Raw genomic sequence first — 10,749 nt, 5'->3', positions numbered from 1 at the left:
GATTGCTTAGCATATACATGACTTTATTATCCTGCAAAAAAGACTAGTCAAACCTTTTTTCTTTTCTTTTTTCCTTGTGGAACAAAGTATACACTCCTCTAGACCAGGGTTTCTTAAAGTTTTTCCACTCATGACCCCTTTTTGCCTGAGAAATTTTTATGTGACCCTGGGTAAATAGGTATATGAAATTCGTATACAAATCAAACATTTATTGCCAAATGTTTTTGCAACCCCCACATTCAATTTAAGAAGTTTTTTCTCTAGAATAGAAACCTTAATGTACAAGAAGTATTGGGTAAAATCATCTTTGATGTATTTAATGTTAGCCTGGTAAGTGAATATGAGGACATCATTAAGCGATAATCTATTAAAGCAATCTGGCTTCAGGGCTATCTTTGAAATCTGAGTCCTCCCCTATTGAATGCACTCAGACATTTTTGACTGCAAACATCTGGAGTATCTTAGCAATAACAATGAAATCCAAGGATTTTTATTGTCATCTGAGAAAGCACTTCTTTCAAGGTTTTTGTGCATATTCCCAGGGAAACTTTTGGTAATGGAGCAGAATTGAATTTTAGCTTTTATCAAGGTGTGGTTCACTTTTCATGATTTTTGGGCAAGAGCCAAATCTGAGGTAATTCTATAGGCTTTTCAGAGTGTAGGTGAACTGGGCAGTCTCAAAGTACTATCAATGCAAATATCATACATCATCAATGAACTACAACATTTGCAGAATGACCTGTAGTCATGCTAAAGGATAATACAACCAAGGGACCATTGTCCAGCCTTTTCAGGTTCTACATCACCTTGACTAGGCCATTTTGCTTCAATAGTAGTGGTGTTAGGGGCAGCTAGGTGGTGCAGTGGATAGAGCATCGGCCCTGAAGTTAGGAGTTCCTGAGTTCAAATCTAGCCTCAGACACTTAATACTTACTAGCTGTGTGACCCTGGGCAAGTCACTTAACCTCAATTGCCTCACTAAAAAAAAAATATAGTAGTGGTGTTGGGGCAGCTAGGTGGTGCAGTGGATAAAGCACTGGCCCTGGATTCAGGGGGATCTGAGTTCAAATCTGGCCTCAGACACTTGACATGTACTAGCTGTGTGACCCTGGGCAAGTCACTTAATCCCAATCGCCTCACCAAAAACAAATAAAAATAGTAGTGGTGTGTTTGCTGTTCAACATTTATCGTGTAGCTATGTGCATTAGGCATGTTACCTTGTACAATCGATATTTTGCACAATAGACAAATTGTTTTAGACAAGAACAAACATTTACAAAACACTCTGCATTAAAAACTGCAAAAGGTTTGGGTTTTTTGAGGGATGGGGTGAAAGAAACCTAGACTGCCATAGAAGTTCTTTCACTGACACACATCATCATCTCAGTAGTAGACAGAACACTGAATTTGAAGTCAGGAAGACTTCTAATTCTACCTCAGACACTAGCTGTGTTATACTGGGCAAATCACTTAGCATCCTTGGTCCTCAGTTTCGTTAACTGCAAACTAAGGGTCTTGGACTTAATGACATCTGAGGTCCCTTCAAACTTTAAATCTATGATCTTATGATCTGCAGCTTAGAATGACAGTGATTGGGACACCAAGAGATTAAGGGACTTGACCATAGTCATGCAGCTAGTATGTGAACATAGGGCTTGTTATTCTAAGGCTATACATTATATTCTACTACCTCATCTTTGTGTATGTCTTTTTCTGTGTCTCTGTCTCTCCCTCACTCCTGCTTCTTACACACACACACACACACACACACACACACACACACACACACACACAGAGTTTATACATGTTTCCTGTACCAATGGTTTATACACACATGTATACACTCACACACATGTTCCACTTAGTGAGGAAACTCCTACCAATGCAGATTTATAGAGAGTTTGGCTACTGAGAGAGTTAGTAACTTGTTCATGGTAATATAGTCAGTTTATGTCAAAGGTAGGACTGGAATCCAGGTCTTCCTAACTCCAAGACTGACCCTTTTTCTCCATGAGGACACTGCAGTATTAAAATAAGGAAAATTGGGAAAGCATGACAGAAGGTTGGGGTCTTTACCCAAAGCAGAAAGATCGCTGATCTAGAAGGCAGGGAACCTAAATCTAGTCTGTTCTCTGTCACTAACACTGTGACCTTGGATTCATTCAGCCATTTGGGGACTCAGTTTCCTTATCTATGAAATAAGGGGGTGGGACTAGTTAGAGATTCTTAACCTAAGGATCTGTGACTTTTTAAAAAAAAATTGGATAACTACATTTCAATATAATTGTTTTCCTTTTAAATCCTAAGTACTTTCTTTTGTGTAAATTATTCTGAATCAGGCTGCCAAAAGAGTCTCCTAAACACAAACAAAAGCCCAGGGCCAGAAATCTCTAAAATACCTTTCATTTCATAACACTGAGTATTTACTCCCCAGGGAGCCACTGAAATGATGAGGTTCAAGGATTATAGCTCTAGATCTGGTACGACCCATATCATTTCATAAATGAGGAAGCCGAGGACTACAGTGGTCAGATTAAAAAGGCAATTAAATCTCAGGTAGGATTTCAACACAAGTCCTTCCCTTAACTCTGGATTCAAGGTTCTTTCCACTGTTGGAAGCTGCCTTCCAAGTATAGAGAGCAAAAGATTCTTATCTTTTCATGGAGTCTTAATTATACAGAGCCAAGGAATGGTCTGATCTAGATGAACCAATGCAGGTTTTTAAGAAACCTCATCAAGTGATGGGAACCCTTGGTCCCCCGGTTGTCTGAAGTTCTATCATGAAATTCCTCAAACCCTGAGGGCTCTGGCCCTGAATGACCAATTAAAGCATTATAAGCTCAGTAGTCTTTCTATAAAGTAGAAAATATTGACCCTTTAAATCCAGGGATTTCCAAAAACAGGCTTCACTACACAAACCCTTTGCCCAATTTAATTGCATACTGAAGCAACGTCCAACTTGTTAACTTTTAAATTTTTGTACTTCCTACTCCACAAGGCTTATTATGATATTCTGACTCTGATTGCTGCCCTTAGTACTACTGAACTTCAGATCCATGTGATTTCCCAGAGGTTGCCTTATTTTCAACAGTTTTCCTGAATACTTTCCTTTTGATTGACAATATAGCCTGGACTTCAGTTATCCTTCCTCCCAATCACCAGACTTATGAGTTCATAAGATCATAGATAAAGAACTGACACAGACCTAATCCCCTCATTTTATAGATGAAGAACCTGAAGTTCAGGACCATTAAGGGACTTGCATAAGGCCACATAGCTAGTAAGTGTATGAACCAGGATTGAAACCCATCTTCCTTACTCCAGATCCCATGTTCATTATGCAACACTGCTGCCCCAGGAAATAAATTCTTCTCCAGTCTAAATGTATCTCTCTTCCTATCCCTTCCCAGCAGCGTTGCTTCCTAAGCATGCACAAGAGATAATGTATTTAGTTCCTTATAAATTGGAAATTGAGGGGATGTCCATCAATTGGGGAATGCCTGAACAAATTGTGGTATATGAATATAATGATAAGAAACGATAATCAGGCATATTTCAGAGAAACCTGGAAGGACTTACATGAACTAATGCTGAGTGAGATGAGCAGAACTAGGAGAACATTGTACATAGTATCAACAACATTGTGTGTTGATCAATTGTGATGGACTTGACTCTTCTCATCAATACAATGGTCCAAGATGGTTCCAAAGGACTCGTGATGGAAAATGCTCTCCACATCCAGAAAAAAGAACTGTGGAATCTAGATGCAGATTGAACAATACTATTTCTATTTTTTTTGTTTTTGTTTTTTGAGGTTTTTCCCTTTTTCTCTGATCACAGCATGACTTATGCAGAAATATGTTTAATATGATTGTACACATATAACTTATATCAGATTGCTTGCTGTCATGGGGGGGAGAGGGAGAGAGAAAAATTTGAAACTAAAAATCTTATGAAAACAAATGTTGAAAACTATTTAGTTCCTTATAGCTATAAATCAATAACTGTGGCACTATGAATGAAAGAGACTAGTGGTGCATCTGGTGTTTGAAGACTTGAGTTCAAATCTTTGTTCTGTCACTTGCTACCTACTTGCTGGATCTCATTTTCCTTATCTATCAGATGACAAGTTTGAACTAGAAGACCCTGAGGTCCCTTCTAGTTTTAAATCCATGAGCCTATGAACGTAGGGTAAGGGTTTTCTAGTTTAAAACCCTAACCTTTCTCCTCTATGAGCCCATTTTATAGACTGTAAACTAGATCTTCTATGCCTGTTCCTGAAGCTTTCCTTCTCTTACTCTTCCTTGCCCCCTTACAAATGGACAATTTTTTTAGTGTATTTATGTCAGTCTAGTCTCTCCTTAAACCCTCTGGGGAGACAGATAATTAGGCAAAATCATTTTATCATTAGTGTGCGCTATAAACACAAGCTAATTAACACATCATTGCTCTAACATCGTGAAATTTCATCTCTAGAATGTAAATAAGGGAGTCCAGGAAACAGAAGATTTAAGTGATGGGAGTCAGGATATTTGGGTTTGAATTTAGGCTCCAATGCTTGTTGGCCATGTGATGAAGGGCAAGTGAGTCACTTTATACATCTGAGCCTCAGTGTTCCTATCTGGATGTATAATTGTGTATCACTTATTTCATGAGGTTGTTTTAGGGATAGTGCTATAGAAATGTGAATTATCAACATAATCATCATCATTGTTCATAGGATCATAGATTTAGAGTTAAAGGGATTTCAGAGGTCTTATAGTCCAACTCATTTTACAGGAAAAGAATCTGAGGCACAGAGAAGTTGTGACTTGGCCTTTGTCATGGAGGTGGCAAGTAGCAGAGTCCGTGTTTGAACCCTATTCCTCTGACTCCAGAACAAACATTGTTTCCACTGGACCACATTCCCTCTCCTGCTTTCTACAGGTTAAAATAGAAACTTCCCTTCACACTCTAGAGCAACCTATCTTTCTAGTCTCATTGGATATTACTCCCCAATTCTGCACTGTAGGGTCCAGACAGACTGACTTTCTCTGTGTTCCTCACACATGGCCCTTGATCTCCTTTCTTTCTTTGCCCTGAATATTCCCAATGCCTGCATTGCACTCCTCTTTATCCCCATCTCATAGAATCTCTCTTCCTTCAAAATGTACTCTAAGCACTACATTCTTAGTGGAGTTGATCCTACAAACCTAAGCTTTTTCTTTCAACTGCTAGTGAATTCCCTCTCAAACTAATATATTTTATTATATATATATATATTCTGGCTATACTACCTCCATTAAAACGTGAGCTCCTTAAGAGGAGAGTATTTTTCTTTTATTGTATTTCTTTCCCCAGTGCCTAGCATAGAACTTGGAGCATAGTAGATACTTTGTAAATGCTTGTATTTTATTTTGTTCAATCCTTTCAGTACTATTCAACTCTTTGTGACCCCATTTGAGCTTTTCTAGGAAAAGCTACTGGAATGGTTTGTCATTTTCTTCTCCAGCTCATTTTACAGATGAGGAAACTGAGGCAAACTGAGTTAAATGACTTGCCTAAGGTCACATATCTAGTAAATGTTTGAGGCCAGATTTGAATTCAGGAAGATGAGTCCCAAATGCTTGTTTATTGATGATTAATTGTTACTGTAATTAATGATGAAGTTGTTCATCATGTCACCCATCAGATTTATTTGTATCACAGTGCTTGGTTCAGTGTCTGGAATATACTAAGTATCTATCAAATGTTTGTTGACTGACAAATCTGAAGATCTGAACTTAAATGAACAAGGATAATAATACTTGTTAATGATAATACCTTTAAAAATATTCATTTATTTTATTTTTCATTTTTGGAATAAATGAACATAGTGTATTTTTAAAAAAATATATATGATTGCACATGAAAATGCAAATCTGTTGTGTACAACTTGCTCTTCCTTTTAGTTATCATATGAATTTCTTTTTTTCTCCCTTCTCCCTAGAGATGATTACCATTAGACACACATGTGTGTGTGTGTAAAATAATTTTGCCTTTTATCAGAGGTTTCTCAGTTAGTCAATAAACATTTATTAAGTGCCTACTATGTGCCTGGTACTGTGCTAAATGCTGGGGATACAAAGAAAGTTAAAAACAGTTCCTGAAAATGCTCTCCACATTCAGAAAAAAAGGATTGTAGAACCTGGATGCAGATTGAACCACACTATTTCTACTCTGTTTTGTTTTTTCTTTTTTGAGGTTTTCCCCTTGTGCTCTGATTCTTCTTTTACAGCATGACTAATGCAGAAAGATGTTTAATGTGATGGTACATATCTAACCCATATCACATTGCTTCCTGTTTGGGGAGGGGAGAGGGAAGGGAAGGAGGGAGAAAAATTTGGAAATGAAAATCTTATAAAAACAAATGTTAAAAACTATCTTTACATGTACCTGGAAAAAAATAGAATACTATTAAGATTGGAAAAAAAACAACACCCTAGTTCCTGTTCTCAAGGAGCTGTCTAATGAGGCAGACAACATGCAAAACAAGTATGTTACAAACAAGTCATATACAGGATAATTTGAAGATAATCAACAGAGGAAAGGCACTTAAATGAAGAATTGAGAAAACCTTCTTGTTCAAGGTAGGATTGCGTTGTTGTTTGTTCTCAAAGAGGACCACAGGTGATGTCTGGACTTGCTCGTGAATTAGATTTAGGTGAGGCAGAGCCTCAATGTTGTCATTGAAGTCTAGTGACAAGACGAAAATCAAGATTACTGGTGATGGCCTGAGATGCAGTGGATGACCTTAGCCTTTCTAAATTAAGGTCTTTCCTAGGCTTGAGTTTGTCTGAGGCCGTGCTCTTTCAGTGTCTAAGGGTGGGACTTTAGCTGGTGCTTAAAGGAAGCCGAGGAAGCCAGGAAGCAGAGATGAGAAGGGAGCTCACTCCAAGCATGGGGAATAGCCAGTAAAAATGTTCAGAATCAGGAGATGAAGCGCCTTGTTTGAGGAATAGCAAGGAAGCCAGTGCTACTGGGTGATGGCGTGTAAGAAGCCTGGAAAAGGAGGGAGAGTAGGTGATGAAGGTCTGGGAACAGTAACCACTTTGATTGCTGATGGTAATATTTTATTTCATTGTAACACTTGGTACTTCAGTTTCATAGATAAAAATTATAGGCTAAAATGGAAAAATTAATTAGAAAGCGCTTAACAGAAGGACAGTTGCTGTTTTGTCACCACTCAGCTGCAGTTTACTCACCTATAATTTGAAAGTTCAGCCTAAATGAGCCTTGGGATATCTTCTAGCTCTTCATCTAGAATCCTGTAAATGGACTATCCCAGAATGTTTGAGTCTGAGAGAAAGACGAGAACTCAGAACTCAGCAAATCCAACTCATACAATTATTCCCCTGCAATTTTCCTAACAAGTGGTTTCCCAGTCTTTGGTCAAAAACCAAGAAAGAATAACCCACTGGTTCCTGAGCCTACCCACTTCACATGGGCGGCTCTATATACTTGGTAGGCAGTTTTTCCTCATGCTATGTTGAAGCCTGCCCCTCTGCAAGTTCTATCTACTACACTTAACTCTCCTTTTTAAGGCTAGGCAGATGATTTTATATATATATATATATATATATATATATATATATATATACACACACACACACATATATACATGTATATACATACATACATACATACACATATATATAATGTCAGATTGCTTGCCTTCTCAATAGGAGGGAGAAAATTTGGAACTTAAAATTTGAAAAAAAAAAAGAATGATAAAATTGTTTTACATGCAATTAGGGGAAAAGAAAATAATAATTAAAAATAAAATGTAATAGTCATTATCATATGTTATTTCAAAAATTTATCAAAGTTCAAAAACATTTAAGGCCATGTACTTGGCAGCCCTTCCCTGTAAATACTTAGAGTTAACTATCATATTTGGCATCCATCTTCTCTAGGCTAAACATCCCCAAATTATTCAAACAATCCACATCTGACAAGGTCTCTACTCTTCTCACATTCTGCTTTCCCTACTCTGGACCTACTGTAACTTCTTAATATCCTTCCTCACATGTGGTCTTGAACATTAAGCACTCTACTCCATATATATACTGGCAGAGACTATCACATCCCTCATTCTGGACCCTGTATCTTTCTTAATATAGTCTAAGAACTAGAAAAAATCTGGGTAGGCTGATGAGAACAATCAAGGTAGTAGGTAGTGTTAGGGAGTAAAGGCTGGGTAACTGTCCTGACTGCTCACTATATTATCAGAACCATTATTGGAATATTTTGGGTATTGGTTGCTATGTCACAATTGTCTTTTTTCCACATGAACTCTTATTTAACCATACTTCTCCCAACTTGTATATATGCCACAGATTTTTTTTTTCACTAGGTTGTTGTGAGGCTGAAATGAGATGACGTGTAAAATGTCATGCAAATCTTAGTCTTATATAAATACCATTGTAAGTTAGCAGTTGATGATCCCATTGGAGTAGATGCTTCTTCCATAGAAGTAATTTTCAATTTCTGCTTGATAGTAGAAGGTCTTCAAGAGTCACTGTGATTAAGCAATACCACTGCTAGGTTTATATCCCAAAGACATCTCCTAAAAGAGAAAAAGACCTATCTGTACAAAAATAGTTATAGCAGCTCTTTTTGTGGTGGTTAAAAACTGGAAATCAAAGGAATGTCCATCAATTGGGACTGGCCAAAAAAGCTGTGGTATATGACAGTGATGGAATATTATTGTACTATAAGAAATGAAAAGCAGGATAATTTTCAGAAAGGCTTGGAAAGACTTGTATGAACTGATGTATAGTGAAGTGAGCAGAACCAGGAGAATGTTGTGCACAGAGACAGCAATATTGTTTGATGAATTGTGGGGGGCAGCTAGGTGGCACAGTGGATAAAGCGCCAGTCCTGGATTCAGGAGTACCTGAGTTAAAATCCTGCCTCAGACACTTGACACTTACTAGCTATGTGACCCTGGGCAAGTCAATTAACCCTCATTGCCCCACCAAAAAAAAAAAAAAAAAAAGCCTTGGTTATATAACAGCACTATTTCACTCAGCAGATTTTAATTTGCAATTAATATATTTTACCAAGCCATAATGAAAATGATAGCTACTCCTCAGGCTATCCTCTACTACAAGAGGGTCTTACACCATGATTCAATTACTAAAAGGGTCTATCTAATTGAATCTAATTACCTATTTCTTTTCTCTTCTGCTCCAAACAATTATAGAATCTAAGAATTGGGAGGGATCTCAAAGGTCAACCAGAACTCTATAACATGCTTAACCCCCCTCCCCCACCACTACCACCACACACACACATACACATATATACACTTGACATATAAGTATGTCACCTTTGTTTAAACATTTTTGTGTAGTGAGAACTTTTTGTAGTGAATGAATGTCACTTCAGAATAGTGCTTAAACCTAAACCTATTAGTTCTGTCCTCTGGGGCCAAACAGAACAATTTCCTTATCCTCTTCTTCCTCCAACAGCTCTTCAAATATTTGAATAAAATATTACAATTCTCTATCTTGAATACCATATTAAAATGAAAAATATCTCTCTCCTATGTCTTCTTTCATTTCATTCCTAATCCCTTCAACTGCTCCTTATAGGATATGATATCCAAACTTTCACCATTCTGGTTACTTTATAGAGAGTACTTTTAAGAGGATGCTCTCCAGTTTATGTAGCATAATGTTCTGGGAGTGGTCTGACCAGAGAAGAGTACAACAGGACTGTCACTTCCACAGTCCTGGATAGTGTGTCTCTCTTTATATCACTTTCAGTTTAATTGGCTGCCACCTCATATTATTGACATTTTTGAGTTTGTGGCCTGCAAATACTTCCAGATACTATTCAAATGAACTTCTTTTAAGCCATATCTCCCCTATATTATAGTTATAAAGTTCATTATCTAATATCTTCTTATATTTATGCTTATGAAGTTTCATTTTATAAGATTTAGTCCAATGGTTTCTCCTGTCAAGATCTTTTTGAATGCTGCTTTCTAATTCTGCATGTTAGCTATATCTTCTATTTTTGAGTTCATCTGCAAATTTAATAAGCATGGCATTCATGCCTTTGCCTTGTTTAACCTATGCCAAGTCATAAATAAAATTGTACAGGGCCATACACATATCATTGGGACACTCTACCCATATCAGTTCTTACCAAAGTGACATTGGACCATGGTTATACTTTGGTTCTCTCCTAGTTCCAAACCCACTTAATCATATGGTATTCTAGTCCTCATTTCTTCTTCTCATCCACAAGACTAGCATAGATTTTGCCAAAAGAAAATCTGGGTAAATACTATCCACTGCTTCTCCTTATCTACCATTCCAGTTTTGTTTGCTTTTGTTTGTTTTCTGGTTTAGACCTATGATTTCATTAGCATGGGGAAGTCTTGTTGAGTAAATTACCTGTAACAAATGCAAATTTGTAACTGTTCTGAAACTTATGGTCTTAGAGAGCCAAAAAGTTAAGTGATTTGCCCAAGGTTACACACCCAGTATGTGTCAGAAGCAAGATTTAAATTAACCTTTGCTAACTGAGGCCAGTTCTTTGTCTACCATACCACCTTGCTCTTTCCCTTTAGGCTAATAATGCCATCAAAAAAAAAGTAAAGGAGGTTAGTCTGGCATGACCTGTTCTTGATAAAGCTATGCTAATTTTAATCACTGCTTCTTTTTCTAGATATTGACTAACCATCTTTTTTCTGCTGATTTTCTTATACCTTCTTGT

The 10,749-nt window shown here is 37.2% G+C and overlaps 1 protein-coding gene across 1 annotated transcript in view; it reads left to right on the top strand.

Annotated features, from left to right (window-relative positions):
- The first annotated feature begins 7,004 nt into the window (after positions 1 to 7,004).
- Positions 7,005 to 10,749, top strand: part of TMC1 (transmembrane channel like 1) — a 195,530-nt gene continuing 191,785 nt past the window's right edge. Inside the window, 1 exon segment of the mRNA XM_043999157.1 lies at positions 7,005 to 7,083. Coding sequence (XP_043855092.1) covers positions 7,005 to 7,083 — 79 coding nt within the window.

Source organism: Dromiciops gliroides, chromosome 1 (assembly GCF_019393635.1).
Source record: "Dromiciops gliroides isolate mDroGli1 chromosome 1, mDroGli1.pri, whole genome shotgun sequence".
In the NCBI taxonomy this organism is placed as follows: Eukaryota; Metazoa; Chordata; class Mammalia; order Microbiotheria; family Microbiotheriidae; genus Dromiciops; species Dromiciops gliroides.
This window is presented reverse-complemented; position numbering and strand designations above follow the sequence as displayed.